Source organism: Erythrolamprus reginae, chromosome 12 (assembly GCF_031021105.1).
Source record: "Erythrolamprus reginae isolate rEryReg1 chromosome 12, rEryReg1.hap1, whole genome shotgun sequence".
Taxonomy (NCBI): domain Eukaryota; kingdom Metazoa; phylum Chordata; class Lepidosauria; order Squamata; family Dipsadidae; genus Erythrolamprus; species Erythrolamprus reginae.
The window spans coordinates 6,038,149-6,064,684 of NC_091961.1; the positions used below are offsets into that span (position 1 = coordinate 6,038,149).

Genomic DNA, 26,536 nt, shown 5'->3' on the forward strand with positions numbered 1-26,536 from the left:
GTGTTCACTTTCCTATTAAAAACACTTCCCTCCTGAACCTTATTTAACCCTTTAACATATTTAAATGTTTCGATCATGTCCCCCCTTTTCCTTCTGTCCTCCAGACTATACAGATTGAGTTCGTTAAGTCTTTCCTGGTAAGTTTGATGCTTAAGACCTTCCACCATTCTTGTAGCCCGTCTTTGGACCCGTTCAATTTTGTCAATATCTTTTTGTAGGTGAGGTCTCCAGAACTGAACACAGTACTCCAAATGTGGTCTCACCAGCGCTCTATATAAGGGGATCACAATCTCCCTCTTCCTGCTTGTTATACCTCTAGCTATGCAGCCAAGCATCCTACTTGCTTTTCCTATCCCATATATCTTCTCTTCTATCCCTATATCTTTCTTCTATTCTCTCATTGATTATTTTATCCTATACTCTCTCTTCTATTCTTTCTCTAATTCTATTTCCTCGAAGGTGTCCTCTATTACCTTCATTGTGTATTATTGTGTATTGGACAAAATAAATAAATAAAATAAATAAAATATTTCCTGTATTTTATCAGGATGGATATACCTCTACCTAAGAACGCCTCTACTTAAGAACTTTTCTAAATAAGAACCGGGTGTTCAAGATTTTTTTGCCTCTTCTTAAGAACCATTTTCTACTTTAGAACCCGAGCCCGGAAAAATGTCCCAGGAAATTTGAGAGCGGCACGAAGGCCAGGCCAGTTTCCTGCCATTCCCCCTGGGTTTCTCTCTCTGGTGCAGTGTACGGGAGGCAGCCTCGTGCTCCTCCTCACCACCTCACAGTCCCTCTTTTTTTTTTTTTTAAGCCTTAAAGTTTTGGATTTTTTTTTTATTCCCCTCCCCTTCTTCCTTCGGCAGCGACTGTCCTCCTCCTCCTCCTCTTCTTCCTCCTCCTCCCACCCAAATTCCGAGCTTTTATTTCTTTCATAATGGGTTTGCACGCATTATTTGCTTTTACATTGATTCCTATGGGAAAAATGGCTTCTTCTTACAAACTTTTCTACTTAAGAACCCGGTCACTGAACGGATTAAGTACTTAAATAGAAGTACCACTGTACCACGTGCAATTAAAAAGACAAGAGTACTAACCGGGGTTTCATCCGCTGTTGCAATTTCTTCCCTTGGTTTTTCAGACTGGATGTTAATCTTTTCATTTGGTCTCTGTAAGTTAAAACAAAAAAGTAAAAAAACTGAATGAATGAAATGCAGGTATGAATGGTTACCACAAAAACCAGTGTAAGGTCTTGCAGGACTGTTGAAATTGATTGAGAGGCTTGTGTTAGCAAGAGATCTAGGCAGGAACAAAATCATCCCACTTCAAAAAATCCAGCAATTTAAAGAAGTAGCAGCAGCAGCAGCAGCAACAACAACAACAACAACAACAACAACAACAACAATAATGTAAATGATTTAGCTTTACTAGATAAATGGTCAAAGCAATGGAAACTGCAGTTTAATGTTTCCAAATGTAAAATAATGCACTTGGAGAAAAGGAATCCTCAATCTGAGCATTGTATTGGCAGTTCTGTGTTAGCAAAAACTTCAGAAGAGAAGGATTTAGGGGTGGTGATTTCAGACAGTCTCAAAATGGGTGAACAGGGCAGTCAGATGGTAAGGAAAGCAAGTAGAATGCTTGGCTGTATAGCTAGAGGTATAACAAGCAGGAAGAGGGAAATTGTGATCCCGTTGTATAGAGTGCTGGTGAGACCCCATTTGTGCCTGTTTTTTATATACAGTATACTGTTTTTATGAGATTATTAATTTAAATTGTAACTAGATGGGTGGGCATTGGATTTGGTATTATGTACTGTACTGTTTTTTATTATTGTTGTGAGCCGCCCCGAGTTTGCGGAGAGGGGCGGCATATAAATCCAATAAACCTAAATCTAATACTGTGTTCAGTTCTGGAGACCTCACCTACAAAAAGATATTGATAAAATTGAACGAGCTACAAGAATGGTGGAAGGTCTTAAGCATCAAACTTATCAGGAAAGACTTCATGAACTCAACCTGCATAATCTGGAGGACAAAAGGGAAAGGGGGGACATGATAGAAACATTTAAATATGTTAAAAGGTTAAATAAGGTTCAGGAGGGAAGTGTGTTTAATAGGAAAGTGAACACAAGAACAAGGGGACACAATCTGAAGTTAGTTGGGGGAAAGATGAAAGGCAACATGAGAAAATATTATTTGACTGAAAGAGTAGTAGATCCTTGGAACAAACTTCCAGCAGACATGGTTGGTAAATCCACAGTAACAGAATTGAAACATGCCTGGGATAAACATAGATCCATCCTAAGATAAAATACAGGAAACAGTATAAGGGCAGACTAGATGGACCATGAGGTCTTTTTCTTCTTCTATGTTTCTAGTATACCAGTGATTTCAGTACCACAAATACGTCCACTGCAGTGGTCATACTGTACGTTCATTAATAAATGGACAAGTCTGCACTTTTAGCAGAAAGGATATTATGAGGGAATCATCACATTTCTGAAATAGTACTGTGGTGGCCTAGAATTGGAGCTCTCGCCTAAAAATCAGGAGGCTGTGAGTTCGATCCTAGGTAAAGGCAGGTATTTCTCTCTCTGGGCACAATGAGAATATATCTGCTGAACAAAACTCTGCATTGGCGACAAGGAGGGCATCCGGCTATAAACGCTCAGCTCCATTTAGTTGCCCACATTCCACTGTGCGAGGGATTATAGGGTTGTTAAAAGATGATTATACAGTGGTACCTCATCATACGAACTTAATTGGTTCCAGGAGGAGGTTCGCCAGGTGAAAAGTTCGTAAGATGAAACGATGTTTCCCATAGGAATCAATGTAAAAGCAAATAATGTGTGCAAATCCTTCAGGAAAATCCCAAACTTTAGAAGGGAGGCGAACAGAGGGCAGGGAGGAGCAGCTAAAGGGGGCGGGTGGAAGAAGCAAGGCTAGGCTAAAGGGTGAGTGGGGAGGAAGAAAGGCAAGGGGGGGCGCCCCTCCCTTTTCTGTCTTAAAAAGACACCGTTTCAGTGCCTTTGCAAGCATGCAAAATCTTTACTCCTCCAAGCTGCCCCTCCCTTTTCTGTCTTAAAAAGACACCATTTCAGTGCCTTTGCAAGCATGCAAAATCTTTACTCCTCCAAGCTGCCCCTCCCTTTTTTGTCTTAAAAAGACACCGCTTCAGTGCTTTTGCAAGCATGCAAAATCTTTACTCCTCCAAGCTGCCCCTCCCTTTTCTGTCTTAAAAAGACACCATTTCAGTGCCTTTGCAAGCATGCAAAATCTTTACTCCTCCAAGCTGCCCCTCCCTTTTCTGTCTTAAAAAGACACCATTTCAGTGCCTTTGCAAGCATGCAAAATCTTTACTCCTCCAAGCTGCCCCTCCCTTTTTTGTCTTAAAAAGACACCGCTTCAGTGCTTTTGCAAGCATGCAAAATCTTTACTCCTCCAAGCTGCCCCTCCCTTTTCTGTCTTAAAAAGACACCATTTCAGTGCCTTTGCAAGCATGCAAAATCTTTACTCCTCCAAGCTGCCCCTCCCTTTTCTGTCTTAAAAAGACACCGTTTCAGTGCTTTTGCAAGCATGCAAAATCTTTACTCCTCCAAGCTGCCCCTCCCTTTTCTGTCTTAAAAAGACACCGTTTCAGTGCCTTTGCAAGCATGCAAAATCTTTACTCCTCCAAGCTGCCCCTCCCTTTTCTGTCTTAAAAAGACACCATTTCAGTGCCTTTGCAAGCATGCAAAATCTTTACTCCTCCAAGCTGCCCCTCCCTTTTTTGTCTTAAAAAGACACCGCTTCAGTGCCTTTGCAAGCATGCAAAATCTTTACTCCTCCAAGCTGCCCCTCCCTTTTCTGTCTTAAAAAGACACCATTTCAGTGCCTTTGCAAGCATGCAAAATCTTTACTCCTCCAAGCTGCCCCTCCCTTTTCTGTCTTAAAAAGACACCATTTCAGTGCCTTTGCAAGCATGCAAAATCTTTACTCCTCCAAGCTGCCCCTCCCTTTTTTGTCTTAAAAAGACACCGCTTCAGTGCTTTTGCAAGCATGCAAAATCTTTACTCCTCCAAGCTGCCCCTCCCTTTTCTGTCTTAAAAAGACACCATTTCAGTGCCTTTGCAAGCATGCAAAATCTTTACTCCTCCAAGCTGCCCCTCCCTTTTCTGTCTTAAAAAGACACCGTTTCAGTGCCTTTGCAAGCATGCAAAATCTTTACTCCTCCAAGCTGCCCCTCCCTTTTCTGTCTTAAAAAGACACCGTTTCAGTGCCTTTGCAAGCATGCAAAATCTTTACTCCTCCAAGCTGCCCCTCCCTTTTCTGTCTTAAAAAGACACCGTTTCAGTGCCTTTGCAAGCATGCAAAATCTTTACTCCTCCAAGCTGCCCCTCCCTTTTCTGTCTTAAAAAGACACCGTTTCAGTGCTTTTGCAAGCATGCAAAATCTTTACTCCTCCAAGCTGCCCCTCCCTTTTCTGTCTTAAAAAGACACCGTTTCAGTGCTTTTGCAAGCATGCAAAATCTTTACTCCTCCAAGCTGCCCCTCCCTTTTCTGTCTTAAAAAGACACCGTTTCAGTGCTTTTGCAAGCATGCAAAATCTTTACTCCTCCAAGCTGCCCCTCCCTTTTCTGTCTTAAAAAGACACCGTTTCAGTGCTTTTGCAAGCATGCACAATCTTTACTCCTCCAAGCTGCCCCTCCCTTTTCTGTCTTAAAAAGACACCGTTTCAGTGCTTTTGCAAGCATGCAAAATCTTTACTCCTCCAAGCTGCCCCTCCCTTTTCTTTCTTCACAAAAGGGGGGGGGGGAAAGAAACCCCTTCATCCCAGCAGCAGCTGCTTGGGTTCGTAAGGTGAAAATAGTTCGGAAGAAGAGGCAAAAAAATCTTAAACACCGGGTTCGTATCTTGAAAAGTTCGTTAGAAGAGGCGTTCGTAAGACGAGGTACCACTGTATTTCTGAAATAATTTTTCAATGTCAGCATAGCTTAGTCATTTTCCAGAATTCATCACAAGTCACGCTTTGAAGTTTCCTGAGAAATGTTACTATTATTGTAGGAGACCTCTTGCAATAAACACCGCTCCTTTCTAAAATGATAAGCAAGCTGATTCACGTCTTCAACCCCTTTTCTTCCCAATAAAGAAACAGAATACATAACCCAGCGAATTACAAACCTTCATCGCTGATTCTAAACATATGAGCAGATTCCAGGCAGAGAGCCAACTGTGATTGAATTAGAACTGGGCCATTTTTTAAGATGTTTGTTGCATTTTGTAGCGTGGAACGAAGGCAGGAGTGGATAAGAATTATTTAACCGTAACTGCAAAGGAGGATATAAATTTAGAACCTATGAATAAGTAATTTAAGCGTACAAATCATTCTGGGGACTGCAAGGCGCTTTGCCAGCTTTTAAATTTATCTCATTTATGGACAGATAATTTTGTGGAAACCTTCTGTCGCTTTCTTTTCCGAAGGGCTGTTCCATAGCAGGCTGGTTTTGTTCAGGGGACATTAAATTTCCTTCCTTCCATTTACTGGTGAAGTTGAGTCACCCATAGCATAAACCCATTTTGAGATGGGGAGGGGAAGAAGGTGTGAGTAGATTGTCACCATCAAAACATAGAGCCGGGGTGGCGCAGCAGGTAGAGTGCTGTACTTCAGGCCACTGAAGGCTGACTGTAGATCTGCAGGTCAGCGGTTCAAATCTCATCACCGGCTCAAGGTTGACTCAGCCTTCCATCCTTCCGGGGTGGGTCAAATGAGGACCCGGATTGTGGGGGCGATAGGCTGGCTCTGTTAAAAAGTGCTATTGCTAACATGTTGTAAGCCGTCCCGAGTCTAAGGAGAAGGGTGGCATAAAAATCTAACAAATAGATAGATAGATAGATAGATAGATAGATAGATAGATAGATAGATAGATAGATAGATAGATAGACAGACAGACAGACAGACAGACAGAGACAGACAGTTAGATAGATAGATAGATAGATAGATAGATAGATAGATAGATAGATAGACAGTTAGATAGACAGTTAGATAGACAGACAGTTAGATAGATAAACAGAGATAGATAGATAGATAGATAGATAGATAGATAGACAGACAGTTAGTTAGATAGATAGATAGATAGACAGACACAGACAGACAGACAGACAGACAGATAAATAAATAGATAGTTAAATAGACACAGACAGACAGTTAGATAGATAGATAAATAGATAGACAGTTAGATAGACAGACAGACAGACAGACAGACAGATAGACATACAGACAGTTAGATAGATAAACAGAGATAGATAGATAGATAGATAGACAGACAGTTAGATAGATAGATAGACAGACAAACAAACCATTAATTTTTCCAAATGTGCATTTCTCAATGTCTTCTTCGTTAGCCCTATAAAATAGGTCCCAATTATGATGAAAGCCAGGGTAGCACAGTGGTTAGAGTGCAGCACTGCAGGCTACTTCAGCTAACCGCTAGCTGTAGTTCAGCAGTTCAAATCTCACCACCGGCTCAAGGCTGACTCAGCCTTCCATCCTTCCTTTGAGGTGGGTCAAATGAGGACCCAGATTGTTGGGGGAGAGATGCTGATCCTGTAAAACCGGTTAGAGAGGGCTGTAAAAGCACCATGGAGAAGTATACTGCTCAAAAAAATATATAAAAGGAACACTTAAACAACACAATAGAACTCCAAGTAAATCAAACTTCTGTGAAACCAAACTGTCCACTTATAGGAAACATCACTGATTGGCAATCAATTTCACATGCTGTCAGCACATTCAACTTTGTACAGAACGAAGTATTCAATGAGAATATTTCATTCATTCAGATCTAGGATGTGTCCTTTGAGTATTCCCATTATGTTTTTTGGGGACAGTGTATATAAGTCTAAATGCAAAATGCTATTGCTATCTTCCCAGAGCTACTGCCGAGACAAAAGCATCTTTCTTTCTTTCTTTCTTTCTTTCTTTCTTTCTTCCTTCCTTCCTTCCTTCATTCAATTTTTATGCCGCCCTTCTCCTTAGACTCAGGGCGGCTTACAACATGTTAGCAATAGCACTTTCTTAACAGAGCCAGCCTATTGCCCCCACAATCCGGGTCCTCATTTTACCCACCTCGGAAGGATGGAAGGCTGAGTCAACCTTGAGCCGGTGATGAGATTTGAACCGCTGACCTTCAGATCTACAAGTCAGCTTCAGTGGCCTGCAGTACAGCACTCTACCTGCTGCGCCACCCCAGCTTGCTAAGGCCGTCTTTTGAAAGTAAAGGTGTGGGGACCACGGCTCTTTTTATTGTGTTTCTCCCAAAATAAGAACCTCGCTTATATTTTTTTTGAACCCTCAAATAAGCCCTTGGCCTCATTGCCATGCACTCAAAAGCCCGATTGGGCTTATTATCAGGGCTGGTCTTATTTTGGGAGGAAAACTTTAGCTCCCAGAATTCCTGAGCCAGCCATGCTTGCTCAAGAATTCTGGGAGTTGAAGTCTACTAGTCATCAAAAGAGCCATTGTTCCTGACCTCTGTCCTAGACATACAGACACTATCTAATGACCGTCCAGAGTGACAAGGGCACTGAAATAAGTGACTCATTTACAATCACCACGCTTAGCAACAGGGATGGTAGCCCTAATTGTGGTCACAACTCAAGGACTACCTATATTGGCTTCTCTGCCTTACAAGGCAAAGGTTGCAGGTTCAAGTCCCAGTGGGTATGGCTAGCTGATGAGGCCAAAATAAGGCCGAAATAGATCTATCCTAGTCTCCCTTAATTTTCAAATTCAGGAAAAAAACCAACAACATGTGATACATACAGACAGAATTGTCGGCTATCAATAAAATTAACTGCCTTGGAAATGGCCCTGGGTTGGGCCGAGAGGCAAATAAGGAGCTGTGATGTTCCTTCAATACACCAGGGTGATTCAACACAAAAATATGTAACCCTTCCCTGGTGCAGAGCTGAAGGGATTGGATGCTGTAGCCTAAAGGATAATTCTCTGCCTTACAAGGCAAAGGTTGCAGGTTCAGGTCCCAGTGGGTATGGCTAGCTGATGAGCCCAAAATAAGGCCGAAATAGATCTATCCTAGTCTCCCTTAATTTTCAAATTCAGCAAAAAAACCATGTGACATGTGTGTGTGTGTGTGTGTGTGTGTTTTTGTAGATTTTCACGGGTACAGGTATGACGGTCTTGGCGTATTCGGGTTGCTTCCTGTGTAGGATTCAGAAATTTCTGGCGACGTTTCGACGAGGCCCCACTCGTCATCTTCAGGCTGGTGCTTCTGTCCTTGTTCTGTCCGTGTTCGCCCTAGAACAAGGACAGAAGCACCAGCCTGAAGATGACAAGTGGGACCTCGTCGAAACGTCACCAGAAATTTCACTGACTAAAGTGTTGGATAAAAGTCCAATAAACCAACAAATAAATAAATGTTTATTTATTTATTTGTTTGTTTGTTTTATTTGTTTGTTTTTAATACATACTTATGTTGAACATCAGCTACAAGTACTATATTTGTATTTGTATTTATTAGATTTGTATGCCGCCCCTCTCCGAAGACTCGGGGCGGCTAACAACAATATAAAAGACAATGTAAACAAATCTAATATTAAAACAGTCTAAAAACCCCAATTTAAAGAACCACTCACACATACAAGCATACCATGTATAAATTCTATAAGCCTAGGGGGAAGGGAAATTTCAATTCCCCCATGCCTGACGACAGAGGTGGGTTTTAAGGAGCTTGCGAAAGGCAAGGAGGCTGGGGGCAACTCTGATATCTGGGGGGAGCTGGTTACAGAGGGTCGGGGCAGCCACAGAGAAGGCTCTTCTCCTGGGTCCCACCAAACGACATTGCTTAGTCAACGGGACCCGGAGAAGGCCCACTCTGTGGGACCTAACCGGTTGCTGGGATTCGTGCGGCAGAAGGCAGTCCCGGAAATATTCTGGTCTGATGCCATGAAGGGCTTTATAGGTCATAACCAACACTTTGAATTGTGACCGGAAATTGATCGGCAACCAATGCAGACTGCGGAGTGTTGGTGTAACATGGGCTATACTGGGGAAGCCCATGATTGTTCTTGCAGCTGCATTCTGCACGATCTGAAGTTTCCGAACACTTTTCAAAGGTAGCCCCATGTAGAGAGCATTACAGTAGTCGAGCCTCGAGGTGATGAGGACTATGTCAGTGTATTTGTGTAAAATCATCGCACATGCTACCTCTCCGTCCATGCAGGCTTTGGTCTGGGAATAATTCCCATTAAAGTTAATGGACAGTTTGAATAGATAAGAATTGTACTGGGCTACACTGAACAAAAAATATGAAACTTCAAAATTACTCTTTTAACACCTTTAGGCCGATGATTCGATTAGCAAATTATTGCATGAAATTATCACGTGAAGCTAAATAAACTGTAGCCTGTTTTATATGAATTGTTCTCGGCGTTAAAGAGATTTCTGCAGAAAAGTTACCATATTCACCTAGGGAAGGGCTTATAATTTAATTCAGAAAGAAAAAAGACAGAAAATGCAAAAAGACCAGGAATTGTTGTTAACAGAAAATGCACTCAATATGATTTTCACTTTCTCTCCCTAATTATACCCTAAAATGAAGCACCATACAACTTTAATAGCCGTCATGTCACTCAGCTGTAAGAAAATTATTGAGATAATAATATTCACCCATCAATAGTATTGTACAATTCGACTCTAGAAGAATCTATAGTTCTTTATAAGTTATTCTGACAATTTGCATAGTTGGTTGCAAAAGATGGTTTGGTTCCCCATCCCCCCCACCCCCCCAGTAGAGAAAAATCTACAATTTTCATTTTTATTTATAAATTCCATTTATATAAATGAACAGTCCTATAGGGGAATGCTACTAAGCAATCTTTGGGCACTGATTGGCAATATTCCATAAAAGCCAAGCTGACAAGCAGATGAAAAACATATTAAGAAAAAGACTCAGAAAAGCAACGCTTTGCTGCAACATTAAAAAGAAAAAAGGAGGAGAAGGGGGAGCAGGAGAAGTAGTAGTAGGAGGAGGAGGAGGAAGAGGAGGAGGAGGAGGAGGAGGAGAAGGAGGAAGAATGATAGGATGAATGTGGATGATTGGCTTTTAAATATATAGAGGTTTTAGAATTTAGATTTCTTTGTGTTTTAGTATAGAGATTTTTAGTGTACAGTGTTCCCTCGATTTTCGCGGGGGATGCGTACTAAGACTGCCCGAGAAAGTCGAATTTCCGCGAAGTAGAGATGCGGAAGTAAATACACTATTTTTGGCTATGAACAGTATCCCAAGCCTTCCCTTAACACTTTAAACCCCTAAATTGCAATTTCCCATTCCCTTAGCAACCATTTAGATTATTACTTACCATGTTTATTTATTAAAGTTTATTAAAAAAAAATATTTATTAAAGGCAGACGAAAGTTTGGCAATGACACATGACGTCATCGGGTGGGAAAAACCGTGGTATAGGGAAAAAACCTGCGAAGTATTTTTTAATTAATATTTTTGAAAAACCGTGGTATAGACATTTCGCGAAGTTCGAACCCATGAAAATCGAGGGAACACTGTATTTTAATATTAGATTTTTTCATCTTTTGTATTTGTTTACTGTGAGCTGCCCTGAGTCCCAGGAGAAAGGCGGCATAGAAATCTGATTAATAAAATAAAATAAATTTAAAAAGGAGGAGGAGGAGGAGAAAAAGGAGAGGGAGGAGAGGGAGAAGGAGAAGAAGAAGAGGAGGAGGAGGAGAAAAAGGAGGGAGAGGGAGAGGAAGAAGAAGAGGAGGAGGAGGAGGAGGAGAAGAGGAGGAGGAGAAGAGGAGGAGGAGGAGAAGAAGAGGAGGAGGAGGAGAAGAAGAAAATGAGGAGGAGGAGGAAGGAGAAGATGATGAGCAGGAGGATGAGGAGGAGAAGAAGAAAAAGAAAAAGGAGGAGGAGAAGAAGAAGAAAAGGAGGAGGAAGAGGAGGAGAAGAAACAGCAACAACAACAATAACAACAACTGAATTATTATTATTATTATTTTACTGCAACTTACATTTTGCTCCTCCGGCTCAAGTTTGGGGACCTTCCGAGACTTGCGCTCTTCCGAATGGGCAGCGTCGTGCTTGCTGCTTTTTTTCCGCTTCTCCTTCCTCCCTTCGTGCTTGGACTTTGCAAACTCGCTGGCTTGCACCTCGTTCAGGAGGTCCCCACACAGCGAGGACTCAAACAGTTCCCTGCCGTTCTGGATCGTTTTGGTTATCTTGAGCTTAATCTCCGGGGAGCCCGTCTTCTTTGGAATGACCGTTTGGGAGGCGGAGGGAGGCGGGGGCTGAGGAGGGGAGGGCTTTTCCAGGAGGTCGTGCGGCCTTAGGCTCGAGTTCTCCATTTGATAATACTCCGGTGGGCTAAAGTTTCTAACGGTGGTGCCAAAGCCGTTGGCGGAGCCATTGGGGTACTGGCTGAAGGGCTGGAATTTGGCCTGGGGCTCGTACATGCCGATTTGGGGGAACCCATTAATGAGGGGCGGAAGGTCCTCGGCCGTCGGCGTGGGGTACTGGAACCCTTGCTGCAAGGCAAGGGCGGCTTCGTAGGGCGTCTGCCGGCCATCTTCCGTGATGTCGCTGTGAGCGTCGAAAGCATCCTCTTGGCGGTTGTTCGCCGAATCAATGAGTTGAGGTGGTTGCTGAATTGTGTTTCCCATGATCCCTTGCATGAAAGAGAAGGAGAAATCCATTGTTCTGCTCCAGCATCCTTAGCTTTCCCTTTTTCTCATAGGGCCTGAAACCAGAGAAGGGGAAAAGAGAGAGAGAGAGATGTTGATCAAATTGAACAGGTCCAAAGACGGGCTACAAGAACGGTGGAAGGTCTTAAGCATAAAACTTTATCAGGAAAGACCGTCATGAACTCCATCTGTCTAGTCTGGAGCAGTGTTTCCCAACCTTGGCAACTTGAAGATATCTGGACTTCAACTCCCAGAAGTCCCCAGTAACAAAATCCACAAGTCTCAAAGTTGCCAAGTTTGAAGACCTCTGATTTAACAGGGATTTTCCCCTTTCTGCGAGCAAGGTTGCAAAGGCTAGTAAGTTTACTACAGTATAAAGTCTAGTGCAGAGATCTTCAAACTTGGCAACTTTAAGGCTTGTGGGCTTTAACTCCTAGAATTCTGGGAGTTGAAGTCCACAAGTGTTAAAGTTGCCAAGTTTGGGGACCCCTGCTCTAGTGTGTAGAGCAAACCTTTTCATTTGGTACACGAAAGACTTTCCATCATTATTGTAAGGTGCAAAAGATTACGTCCATGTGAAGGTCTAATTGAACTGATTTATTGCTAATCATGCCTGTACACAGGAATCTTCTCAACTAATGGTGTTTGGAGTTAGATAAGAGTTAGGGGAATTCCAGGGTGGCAGGATCCCTTAGCTTACATATCCTATGTCCAGGTTGCACCCCACACATACTGGACATAAATTGTTTCAAGTCCTACCCTCACAAGGGTGCTATAGAGCACTGCACACCGGAACAACTAGACCCCAGAACAGTTTTTCCCCCGAACACCATCACTCTGCTAAACAGATAATTCCTTCACCACTGTCAAACTATTCACTAAGGCTGCACTACTATTAATCTTCTCATCATTCCAATCACCCATCTCCTCCCACTTATGACTGTAACTTGTTGTTTGTATCCTTATGATTTATACTAATATTGATTGCTTCCTGATTGCTTATTTGTACCCTATGACAGTCATTAAGTGTTGTGCCTCATGATTCTTTACAAATGTCTCTTTTCTTTTATGTACACTGAGAGCACCTGCACCAAGGACAAATTCCTTCTGTGTCCAATCACACTTGGCCAATAAAGAATTTTACTCTACTCTACTCCACTCTCCCACCTCTCCCTTTCCCTACTCCTCCTCCTCCACTCTCCACTCCACCCCACCCTACCCCTTTCCCTACTCCTACTCCTACTCTACTCCACCTCACTCCTTTCCCTCCTTCTATTCCTACTCTACTCTACTTTATTGTGGCTATGTAGAGATTCTAAGTCTGATGCCTTTTTTCAATCCACCCCTGAGTTTGGCCATTGCTTCTCCTGCATCAGTTGAGCCAGTGGTCTATGCGAAGAAGGCAAACATGGAGCACACAAGTATGCTTGGACATTTCTAATGTCCAGCCGCCCCGAGTCTTTGGAGAAGGGTGGCATACAAATCTAATTAATAATAATAATAATAATAATAATAATAATAATAATAATAATAATATTAATAATAATAACAACAACAACAACTTGTTTGTGAAATGAACAGATATATAAATTTGACATAAAAAAATAAAATTAGAGCAAAATCAATCTTTCTCTCCTCTTTCTTTCCTTTTTTCTTTTTCTTCCCCCCTTCCTTTTCTTTTTCTCTCCTTCCTTCCACATGCATGCATATCAATCAATATCAATCAATAAATCAATCTCAACTTTATTTGATTAGTCAATCGACCATATCAAAGGGAGGAAAAGGACCACATCGGTCATCATAAAACTGACTGGTTAAAATTCAATAAAATTGGCTAAAATAGAGGGAATTTGAATAAATAATAAGTTAAAATGCAGTACAATATGCTAAAATTGAGCAGTAAAACATGAGAATATAACATACTGTACATACATACATACATACATACATACATACATACATACATACATAACTACCTCAGAGACGAGTTTTCTTTTGTTTTGGCACGCATGTGTACATTTGAAGGCTGCCGCTGTTTGTTACAACAGATTTACTATCACTCTATTTACATAGCACACTCCTACCTAATCTCTCATGATTAACAGTGATAGGCAACCTAGGGCAGAGCAATTCGGCCAACCTGAAAGTTCAAGATCTGTCCCAAAAAGCAATTTGGAGGAAAACGAAATAAAAAGAAGCGAAACCAAGCACATTGTTTCACAGAACTTGATTTTCAACTCCGAGAGACCACATGCACTCAATCTTTCCCATGGTAATCGGTCTCTAGTCTAATCTTCCACCATCGCACCCACTGCCACGGAAATGAAGCCCTTGCCACAAATAAAGCACATTTTGCCTGGAGAAAGTTTGTAACGCTCTCTACATGGGGCTACCTTCGAAAACTTCAGATCGTGCAGAATGCAGCTGCGAGAGCAATCATGGGCTTTCCTAAATATGCCCATGTCACACCAACACTCCGCAGTCTGCATTGGTTGCCGATCAATTTCCGGTCACAATTCAAAGTGTTGGTTATGACCTATAAAGCCCTTCATGGCATCGGACCAGAATATCTCCGGGACCGCCTTCTGCCGCACGAATCCCAGCGACCGATTAGGTCCCACAGAGTTGGCCTTCTCCAGGTCCTGTCGACTAAATAATGTCGTTTGGCGGGTCCCAGGGGAAGAGCCTTCTCTGTGGCGGCCCCGACTCTCTGGAACCAGCTCCCCCCAGAGATTAGAACTCCCCCCTGCCCTCCTTGCCTTCCATAAACTCCTTAAAACCCACCTTTGCCACCAGGCATGGGGGAATTGAGATATCTCCCCCGGGCCTATACAATTTATGTATGGTATGTTTGTATGTTTGATTAATAATGGGGTTTTTAAAATGTTTTTTAAATTGTTAGATTTGTTATGAATTGTTCTATTACTGTTGTGAGCCGCTCCGAGTCTACGGAGAGGGGCGGCACACAAATCTAATAAGTAAGTAAGTAAGTAAGTAAGTAAGTAAGTAAGTAAGTAAGTAAGTAAGTAAGTAAGTATGTGTTGTGATTCAGTCTGAGGCTCCTCAGGGAACGGCTGGAACTCTGCCGGCTCCATGCTCAGAGGGGGAGGACGAGGAACAGGAGGAGGAGGAGGACCAGGCAGACGGGGAAGAGGAATGTCAGGACGAGGAGGAGAGGGAACAGCCTGAGACCCCCGGGGGGGAGCTCTCCCCAGCGAGTAGCCTGGAGTCATTAGATGAGAACGCACAAGCCATCATAGATATGAGGCAGAGAAGGGCAGCACAAAGAAGGGGACAATTAGCCAGGTATTTCCATCCCTAATAGGCAACAGCTGGGTTTGGGTGTGGTTCTCCTCAGAAAGGTTGAAAAGGCAGGCCCGCCCTTCCTGTATTGTGGAGAGTTATCTTTTGGGAGTCCTGTGATCTTGCTTCGATCCTTGGCGTCTCTGATTCTGGCTTGTGGCCTCGAAGGCTGAAAACTTGGGGGAGGCGTTGGTTTTATTATCTACAGTGGTGTGTGTGCCAGCAAGAAGCCTGTTGTGACTCTTCTGTGACGCTTCACAGCATTCCAGTTTGTAAGAACAGTTTTTGTTATCTGTGTTTGTTTTCAAAGATATAAAATGACTTTGCTTTTTACCAGCGTGTCTGGCTACTCTTTTTAGTTGGTGTTGGCGTCTGGGGGAACCCAGCCAGAACAGTAAGTAAGTAAGTAAGTAAGTAAGTAAGTAAGTAAGTAAGTAAGTAAGTAAGTAAGTAAGTAAGTAAGCAAGCAAGCAAACAAATAAACAAATAAATAAACAAATAATAAATAAATAAATAAATAAATAATGAATAAATAAATGAGTAAGTAAGTAAGTAAGTAAGTAAGTAAGTAAGTAAGTAAGTAAGTAAGTAAATAAATAAATAAATTTATTTCCTGCCTTTGGGTGACTACAGCAGTGTTTCCCAATCTTGGCAACTTGAAGATATTTGGACTTCAATTCCCAGAATTCCCCAGCCAACAAATGGGAGTTGAAGTCCAGATATCTTCAAGTTGCCAAGGTTGGGAAACACTGGACTACAGTATTAAAAAGTTGCTAAGTATTTTCTCAACAAGATACACTGAAGCACAAAAAATGAAACAGTCCTTCCACCTTTTCAAAAACTCTGTTTCTATCTGTTAATGTATGTACAAAGTAACCCTTGAATAACAAGGATATGCACATGGAAACATTTATGAGTTATGAATAAACTATTCATCCACACACAGATATACAGTACTAACTTGAGTTAAAGTTTAAGAAATAGTACAATGCAATAAACAGTCCAGGTCATACACGTAATAGTCAGAATAACAGTCCAAGGAATACACAATTATAAAGTCTTCTTACCAGTTGTCTGTGTAAAAGATATAAAAAGGTATAAACATAGCTAAGATACAACAGAGAAGAGAATATCAAAGAAAGCATATCAGAGAGAGAGCTATGATCTCTAGCGCCCTCTTATGGCAACCTGCAACACAGCCAACCAATTACAAATAGCATACAGTTAAAGCTACATACACTAACAACGTTAAACCTACAGACATACATTGTTGGTTTATATACTGCTCAAAAAAATAATAATAAAGGGAACACTCAAATAACACATCCTAGATCTGAATGAATGAAATATTCTCATTGAATACTTGGTTCTGTACAAAGTTGAATGTGCACAACAGCATGTGAAATTGATTGTCAATCAGTGTTGCTTCCCAAGTGAACGGTTTGATTTCACACAAGTTTGATTTACGTGGAGTTATATTGTGTTGTTTAAGTGTTCCCTTTATTTTTTTGAGCAATGTATTTGTGGAATATAAATTGCTGAAAGACAACCTGTGGCGTGTGTGCCATAGGTTTGCCATCATAGACTTAGGTTGACTTGGATGCTGTATACCAGTGTTTCCCAACCTTGGCAACTTGAAGACATTTGGACTTCAACTCCCAGAATTCCCCAGCCAGCATTGCTGGCTGGGGAATTCTAGGAGTTGAAGTCCAGATATCTTCAAGTTGCCAAGGTTGGGAAACACTGCTGTATACAATCTTAAACTTCTTCTTTTTCCCTCTTGTAGAAATCCCCTCAACAGCCGGTACTCAAACATGGTATTTAAACATTCTTCTGGAAATATGTAAATAAATTTTAAAAGGCCATTTTATTATAGTTTCCAAACCAAAATATTTTCATTATTAACCACATGGCGATATATTCAGCTCTCTTCATTTTCAATTTCTTTTTTAAAAATGTATTGCTGTAGCTCTTTAATCCTATAGAATATTTTAAATTCTTGAATCTTCAGGAACAAATTATCTGACTCAACTGCATATTAAACATGAAGTGGAATCAAGGTAATATTGTACTTTAAAATGCATGGTTTTGAACTCATAATTACACTGATGGGACTGTTCAACATGCAGTTCAGTGGCCTTATGATCTATTTGGGCTTCTGATTGACATCTTATCATACTTTGTTTTGGTTTTTTATGGAGCTCAAGGCGGCAACATTAGCACTTTCTTCTTCAATTTCCCCCCAACAAATAATTCTCTTGTCATAGCTTTGCTTGTGGGATTGTAATTTACCCAGAGGTATGTTTGAAAATCTGCAGAGGGACGGCACCGTCTTTACAGACTCAAGTTAGTTACAGCAAAGCTCATAGTGGAAACCAGGATGTGCAGTTTCAAAGCTGAAAGATTTGGAGTGCTCCTAAGACCACCTCGACACCGAAAAGAGCATTTTGCGACCAGAATAACAACCAATGACACTGTTGTGGCCTGTTTGCATCCTGCATAGTTAGCAATGGATCCAAAGGACTCAGAGACAGTGGAGGCGCGGTACAAGCAACCTGTATTTCTGGCCCCTGAGACTGACAGTGAAGAGGATGTGGTGTCAGAGGCTGAAAAGCAGCCAGGGCCTTCCGAACCTCCTGAGTTGAGTGACTTAGGAGAAGAGGAGGAGCCCCTTTTTGATGCTAGGACTCACAGGGCCTATAGGAGGCAAGAGTGGCTACTCAGGAGGAGGCTTCCTCATGAGCAGCACTGCTGGCTACTGGGCCACGCCTTCAGGCTATTTAAGGAGGAGTCATGTGATGCTTCAGTGCATAGGACAATATAGTTTGTTCCAGAATCTTGTTGCAGCTCTTGTCTCCATTTTGTGTTTAAAGGAATCACATTCTTGTCTGTATTAATTAGCTCCAGGTTTCCAGACAACCTCTGTAAGTCTACGATACGGAACTTTACTACAGTCTAGTAATTACTGTTGCATTTGCCTATTCTTGGAACTCTTGCCATCTGCTAAGATATTATAATCAGCATGGTGAAGCCTTTGTTAGATTTTACTCTCTTTTAAAAGAGAGTTTTTAAAAAGACTCAAGCTGCTAAGACTTTTGTTAGTAGTAAAACTTTTAGTATTAAATCTGGTGGTGTGCATCTTACTTTGGGGGGGGGGCTCGATGCTAGGACAGAACAGACAGGCTTAGCATTTGTTAAGAATAAAAGGAGAGAAAAATGTTTCTTTAGACTCTGTTCTATATTAGGAGGGGGGGGGGGAAAGCCACAGCCATCAACCACTTACTTTCCCTTTAACAAAAACAAAACACAAAAGCAGAAGCAATAGAGTTGGCCCGTTATGGGTCTGATATTCCTGTGCATTTAAACAACAAAAAGAGGAAGAAGAAATATCCTGATTACAATTGAAAGAAGACATTAAAATCTGGACAGGCGCAACTTGGATTGAGCCAGTATTCGGAGAAATGGAATGAGATATTTTAATTGCAAAATACAGTTTAGAATGCAGCCCCCGTCCCCATCAGGCCTTACAACACTTGAAGAATGCAAATGAGGTTATTCAGAGTTAAACTTTCTATCTAATGAGGCCATTTCTTTTTAACACATATTGTTATGAGTTGAGCCGAAAGAAAAGGGCTCGGTCTGACTGGAATGTAACAGGGTTCCAGAACTAATTATTCAAAACATGAATAAACAGCTTAGTTTAGCAATTAGTCACCGATTTGCAGACATGCAAATTTACACATCGTGGTCCGACTTCATCTAACATGTGACGATAAAACCTAGTCACTTACTGGTTTGGGTGCAAGAATAGTAACAGTAGTCTGACATGTCCTTGAATAAGCAGCACAAAGAATAAATAGGCTTTGTATGCTGCTAGGTTGTTAGCGGTTAACACTTCGAAATAATGATACAGGATGCACCTTTTTTTTAAAAAAAAAGGAGCAATATTTCTTTCCGAGGTGGGTAAAATGAGGACCCGGATTGTGCGGGCAATATGCTGGTTCTGTTAAAAAGTGCTATTGCTAACATGTTGTAAGCTGCCCTGAGTCTAAGGAGAAGGGCGGCATAAAAATTGAATAAATAAATAAATTTAAGCAGGGAAAAACCATGGTATAGGGAAAAAACCGGCGAAGTATTTTTTAATTAATATTTTTTAAAAATCGTGGTATAGACTTTTCGCGAAGTTCGAACCCGCAAAAATCGAGGGACCACTGTACAGTGTTCCCGTTGATTTTCACAGGGGATACGTTATGAGACCTCCCGCAAAAGTCGAATTTCTGCAAAGTAGAGATGCGGAAGTAAATACACAATTTTTGGCTGTGAACATTATCACAAGCCATCCCATAACACCTTAAACCCCTAAATTACCATTTTCCATTCCCTTAGCAACCATTTACTCACCATTTTAACGGTACTCACCATTGAATAAGACACTTAGTGATCCTGATATTTATAAACGTAATTATTTATTAACAATTTTTGTTGTTATTTATTTGCAAAAATTATTAGTTTGGCAATGACGTATGACGTCATCGGGCAGGAAAAACTGGTATAGAAAAAAACCCACAAAGTATTTTTTTAATTAATATTTTTTGAAAAACCATGGTATAGGCTATTCGCGAAGTCCGAACCCGTGAAAATCGAGGGAACACTGTATATCAAAGAAAGGATAGAAGATAAAGAATAAAGTACGTCAATGAAGAATAGAGGAAAAGAGATATGAATGGAAGAAAAGATATAGGAAATATAGCAGAGACAATTGGACTTTCCACTACGCTTCGGCTGTCATAAGCAACAGGGGGAGGTGGGAGGGTTTGGGGGAATTTGGGAGGGGAAGGTTTCTGGAGGGGCCCTGATAACTTTCGTCTCTCTGAGAATGAATCAGCTTCATTCACCAGCTCAGAATTGATGTCAAAAACCCTTCTTTTTTAACAGATAAATGAGATAAAGATATAGGTTCAAAAAACTAAAATGATTTACTCAAAATCTCTTGGCTTTGCTATACGCAACACTCCATTTACTTATGCATAATTTAGAATATGAGCTATATTGTAATGAGCTATTGAGAATATTTTCAGTTCATATTTTCAATACTGATCTACCGTACACTCGCCCGCCCTTGTTTGTTTGTTTTTTTGTCATGTTTTTTTGTTTGTTTTCCCATTTCTGATTGTTTCGTTCTATTCTGTTTTGTCTTTTGTCTTTGGTTAATACATATTGCCTAAACCTCGATACACAAACTTTTGTTTCTATATTGTTGCCTGTACCTCAATGTATTTACTGTATATATCCTTGTAAATAAAACTTTATTAAAAAAAAATGTCGTTTGTAACACAAAGAAAACCACACTCCAAATAAACAAACAAATGCCCGGGAATTGCTGGTATTCTAACCAAAGTCTACTTCTTATCGTTTTTACTGTAAAGTTCTTAATAGTAAATTAAAAATGGAAACATTACAGCATCGCTATTGCTGACTGTGTGCTGTTGTCTGTGATTTCTTCCAGCCTGCACAGACTTTTTTTTTTTTTTACAAAACTCTGATACAACAAATGGATCTACTGAGAGGAAGATAGGGGGACCTTCCTCAGTGGCCAGGAGCAAAGAGACAACTGGTTTCCTGTTACCACTAATGGCAGGAAGCAAAATTATCTGATTCTACCTACCAACCAACCAACCAACCAATCACATCACTCACTTATTAGGCACAGATTGCTTAATTTTTATTTATTTATTTATTTTTATTTTATTTATTTATTTTGTCCAATACACAATGAGGGTTTTAGTGGGTATACATCTATATACACATAGTAAAATACATGATGAAGGTTATAGAGGAGATACTCATAGTAAAATATATCTATGAAATAATAGAAAAGAAGATATAGGAATAGAACATATCAATGAAAGAATAGAAGAAGAGATATAGGAATAGAAGAAAGGTATAGGAGATATAGGAGAGCAATAGGACAGGGGACGGAAGGCACTCTAGTGCACTTGTACTCACCCCTTACTGACCTCTTAGGAATCTGGATAGGTCAACCATAGATAATCTAAGGGTAAAGTGTTGGGGGTTTGGGGATGACACTATGGAGTCCGGTAATGAGTTCCACGCTTCGACAACTCGGTTACTGAAGTCATATTTTCTATTCCATTCCATTCTGTATTCCATTCCATTCTGTATTCTATTCTATTCTATTCCGTATTGCATAGTACTCTACACTACTCTATATTATCTATTTGTTCTATATTCCCCATTCTATTCTGTATTCTATTTTCTATTCCATTCCATTCTGTATTCCATTCTATTCCATTCTATTCTATTCCGTATTGTATAGTACTGTACACTACTCTATAATATCTATTTGTTTTATATTCCCCATTCTATTCTGTATTCCATTTTCTAGTCCATTCCATTCTGTATTCTATTCCATTCCATTCTATTCTATTCCATATCGTATAGTACTGTACACTACTCTATAATATCTATTTGTTCTATATTCCCCATTCTATTCTGTATTCCATTCCATTCTGTATTCCATTCTATTCCATTCTATTCTATTCCGTATTGTATAGTACTGTACACTACTCTATAATATCTATTTGTTCTATATTCCCCACTCTATTCTGTATTCCATTTTCTAGTCCATTCCATTCTGTATTCTATTCCATTCTATTCGGTATTCTATTTTCTATTCCATTCCATTCCATTCCATATTCTATTCTATTCTATTTTCTAAATTTGACCTTATATTCTCTATCCTATCCTGTATTCCATTCTTCATTCCATTCCACTCCACTCTAAACTTTCCCCTGCAATGGAAAACTGTGACCTTAGGGATGAAACGCTTGCCAGCTTTGTTTTAAAGTACTGTATATTCCAGATAAATGCAGCCTCAGCTTTTGCATACCACTTTTAGAATAACACAGATATATCAGGCCGAAAACAGACACCCCTCTCCCTGAAATTAACAAAGAATGCAAGCCTTCTTGAAGTTGGCCTTCTACTTCTGCAGCTTTAAACCTCCTTGCCAGATGCGCCCGTTATCGCTTAAAGCAGCGTTTCCAAACCTTGGCAACTTGAAGATATCTGGACTTCAACTCCCATTTGCTGGCTGGGGAATTCTGGGAATTGAAGTCCAAATATCTTCAAGTTGCCAAGGTTGGGAAACGCTGCCGTAGTCACCCAAAGGCAGGAAATTTATTTATTTATTCATTCATTCATTCATTCATTCATTCATTCATTAGATTTGTATGCCACCCCTCTCCGTAGACTCAGGGCGGTTCACAACAGCAATAGAACAATTCATAACAAATCTATTAATTTAAAAAACATTTAAAAAACCCCATTATTAATCAAACATACCATGCATAAATTATATAGGCCCGGGGGAGATGTCTCAATTCCCCCATGCCTGGCGGCAAAGGTGGGTTTTAAGGAGTTTACGGAAGGCAAGGAGGGTGGGGGCAGTTCTAATATCCGGGGGGGGAGCTGGTTCCAGAGAGTCGGGGCCGCCACAGAGAAGGCTCTTCCCCTGGGACCCGCCAAACGACATTGTTTAGTCGACAGGACCCGGAGAAGGCCAACTCTGTGGGACCTAATCGGCCGCTGGGATTCGTGCGGCATTCGCTGGCTGGGGAATTCTGGGAGTTGAAGTCCAGATATCTTCAAGTTGCCAAGGTTGGGAAACACTGGCTTAAAGAAGCAGAACACGACAGATGCTTAAGAGTTTTCTTATTTGGTAGTGCATTTTCGAAATGTTCAGTAAAATGACAGCCTACTTCTGCTTTACGCTTTTGACATAAGTGAGTGAGGTCAACCTAGGAGGAAACGAAAGACTGGCATCAGCAAAAATGCAGCCACGAGGGAAATATTGAGTAAGTCTCCTTTCCTCTACCCTCCCGAGGTTTTTCTCTGTATTTATTAACTTTCTGACCCAAAACAACCCGAGGCACTTTTAATAGCTCACTATATAACGGGGCCACTCTCATAACAAAACTCTGACATTACTTAATTCCAACACACCTTTTCAATATCGCCTTCAGCAAGCAAGCATCCTTGAAATTAAACAATCCAAAACATAGAAGATTGACGGCAGAAAAAGACCTCACGGTCCATCTAGTCTGCCCTTATACTATTTTTTTGTATTTTATCTTAGGATGGATCTATGCTTATCCCAGGCATGTTTAAATTTAGTGACCGTGGATTGAAGCGTTCATTAGTGCTATTTACTCACTAAGTACAGTACTAATGTTGGACTGCTCCTTCCTTTTATTCCTTTCAATTACATTATCTGCAACCCATTAATGAATTGCGGAGAGCAACCTGCGTTATGGGAACGTGTTTGGTTTTGAGGCCTGAAGACATTTGCTACGTGCTCAAAATGCTATAAAAAGCAACAATTGCATTTCTGTATTTTTCCACGGTTTACTCATGTGCCCGGAATTCTTTTTCAGAAAGATAGCTGAAAATTAATATTCTAAGAAATGACCAGCAAAAAGCAAATTATGATGCACTCAACTTGTATTTCTCATTGCAACTGTATCTCCATGGAGGGAAGTATGTAGTGGTGTACACCAAGGCTCTGTTTTAACATCTTCAACATCTTCATCAATTATTTGGATAAGAGGGATAGATGCAGAACTCATCAAATTTGCAGATGACACCAAACCAGCAGGAATAGCCAAGACTCCAGAAGATAATATTATTATTATTATTATTATTATTATTATTATTATTATTTAGATTTGTATGCCGCCCCTCTCCGTAGACTTGGGGCGGCTCACAACAGTGATAAAAACAATACATGGTAACAAATCTAATAATTAAAATCTAAAATAACAGTTCTACATTAAAAAGTCTAAAAAGAAAAAAAAAACCAATAGATAAAATGCATACACACAGTCATATCATGCACAAAATTACATAGGCAAGGGGGGGGGGGTCTCAGTTCCCCCAAGCCTGACAACAGAGGTGGGTTTTAAGGAGTTTGCGAAAGGTAAGGAGGGTGGGGGCAGTCCTAATCTCTGGGGGGAGCTGGTTCCAGAGGGTCAGAACCAGTGTTCCCTCTAATTTTTTTGGGGGGTGGGCGGAAAAGTATAGTGTCTCAGCGGCAGTCCCTTCGGGACTGGGCGGCACAGAAATAATAAATAAATAAATAAATAAATAAATAAACAAACAAACAAACAAACAAACAAAAAACCCACCCTGTTTTGCCTCAGAGAATTTCAAAATAAAATACTGTACTGTGTGTCTATAACAGTGAGCTCATAATAGGGCAACTCTATCAATATCAAAATGCCACTTAAATAGTTGAGCTAGTTTCAAACTAGATTTTGATTTTCTTTCTCTCTTCCTTACTTCCATTCTTTTTCTTTCTCTTTTCCTTCCTCTCTTTTTTCTATCGGTTTCTCTCTCTTCCTCTCTCTCTCCTTCCCTCTCACTCTTTCCCTCTCGGCTTCTGGGCAGATTTGAAAAACTCTGAGTTGATGATGATTTTTAAGTGAGCGATTGCTCACTGCTCAGCTTAGAGGGAACTATGGTCAGAACCCCCACAGAGAAGGCTCTTCCCCTGGGTCCCACCAAACAACATTGTTTAATCGACGGGACCCGGAGAAGGCCAACTCTGTGGGACCTAACCGGCCGCTGGGATTCATGCGGCAGAAGGCGGCCTCGCAGATATCCTGGTCCGGTGCCATGAAGGGCTTTATAGGTCATAACGAGCACTTTGAATTATGACCGGAAACTGATCAGCAACCAATGCAGACTGCAGAGTGTTGGAGTAACATGAGCATATTTAGGAAAGCCCATGATTGCTCTCGCAGCTGCACGATCTGATGTTTCTGAACACTCTTCAAAGGTAGCCCCATGTAGAGAGCATTACAGTAGTCGAACCTCGAGGTGATGAGGGCATGAGTGACTGTGAGCAGTAACTCCCGGTCCAGATAGGGCCGCAACTGGTGCACCAGGCGAACCTGGGCAAACGCCCTCCTCGCCACAGCTGAAAAATGTTTCTCTAATGTGAGCTGTGGATCGAGGAGGACGCCCAAGTTGCAGACCCTCTCCGAGGGGATCAATAATCCCCCCCCCGGGTGATGGACGGACAGATGGAATTGTCCTTGGGAGGCAAAACCCACAGCCACTCTGTCTTATCAGGGTTGAGTTTGAGTCTGTTGACACCCATCCAGGCCCCAACACCGGCACATCACTAGGCTTAAGATATAGAAGGATTTGACGGACTTGAACATTGGGCGCTATCTAACAAAAGTTCAACGGTGAAAAAAGTAAGGTGCTACATTTAGGCAAGAAAAATCAAACGCATGGGTTTAGTATAGGTGGTACCTGGCTCACCAGTAGTAACTGTCACTTAAACATGTGCCAGCGTAGTGTTGCAGCTGCCAAAAAGGCCAACACAGTTCTAGGCTGCATTAACAGAGGGATAGAATCAAGATCACGTGAGGTTTTAATGTCGCTTTATAATGCCTTGGTAAGGGCACATTTGGAATACTGCATCTAATTTTGGTCACCATGATGTAAAAAAGAGGTTGAGACTCTAGAAAGAATGCGGAGAAGATTATTAAATTATTACGGGACTGGAGGCTAAACCATATGAAGAATGGTTGCTGGAATTGGGTATGTCTAGTTTAATAAAAAGGAGGACTAGGGGTGACATGGTAGCAATGTCCCAGTATCTCAGAAGCTGCTACAAAGAAGAAAGGATCAAACTATTCTCCAAAGCACCTGAGGGCAAGACGAGAAGCAATGCCTGGAAACTAATCAAGGAGTGAAGCAACCTACAACAAAGAGGAAATTTCCTGACAGTTAGAACAATTAATCAGTGGAAAAACTTGCCACCAGAAGTCATGAAAGCTCCACCTGAACGTTTTTAAGAAGAGATTGAAACATAGAAACATAGAAGATTGACAGCAGAAAAAGACCTCATGGTCTGTCTAGTCTGCCCTTTTACTATTTCCTGTATTGTATCTTAGGATGGATCTATGTTTATCCCAGACATGTTTAAATTCAGTTCCTGTGGATTAACCAACCACGTCTGCTGGAAGTTTGTTCCAAGCATCTGCTACTCTTTCAGTCAAATAATATTTTCTCACTTTGCTTCTGATCTTCCCCCCAACTAACCTCAGATTGTGTCCCCTTGTTCTTGTGTTCACTTTCTTATTAAAAACACTTCTCTCCTGAACCTTATTTAACCCTTTCACATATTTAAATGTTTCGATCATGTCCCTCCTTTTCCTTCTGTCCTCCAGACCAAATGGATTGAGTTCATGAAGACTTTCCTGATAGGTTTTATGCCGATACACCATTTTTGTAGCCTGTCGTTGGACCCGTTCAATTTTATCAATATCTTTTTGTCAAAACTGCACGGGTCCAAAGATTGGGCAAAACGTTTGTCTGAAATGGTAAAGGGCTTCCTGCCTGAGCAGGGGGTTGGAGTAGATGATCTCCAAGAACCCTTCCAAATCTGTTATTCTGTCCTGTTCTATGCTCACTTCTAAACATCCTCCCCCCCTCCCCA

The 26,536-nt window shown here is 41.0% G+C and overlaps 1 protein-coding gene across 4 annotated transcripts in view; it reads right to left on the bottom strand.

The window, feature by feature from the left end:
* Nucleotides 1-26,536, bottom strand: part of NSD3 (nuclear receptor binding SET domain protein 3) — a 119,999-nt gene that overhangs the window by 83,878 nt on the left and 9,585 nt on the right. For all 4 annotated transcript variants that reach the window (XM_070765362.1, XM_070765358.1, XM_070765360.1 and 1 more), the window contains exons 2-3: nt 11,032-11,756; nt 1,101-1,172 (exon numbers count right to left, since the gene is read on the bottom strand). In XM_070765362.1, the coding sequence (XP_070621463.1) occupies nt 1,101-1,172; nt 11,032-11,712 (753 nt within the window). In that variant the 5' untranslated portion in view covers nt 11,713-11,756. The remainder of the gene's footprint in view (nt 1-1,100; nt 1,173-11,031; nt 11,757-26,536) is intronic.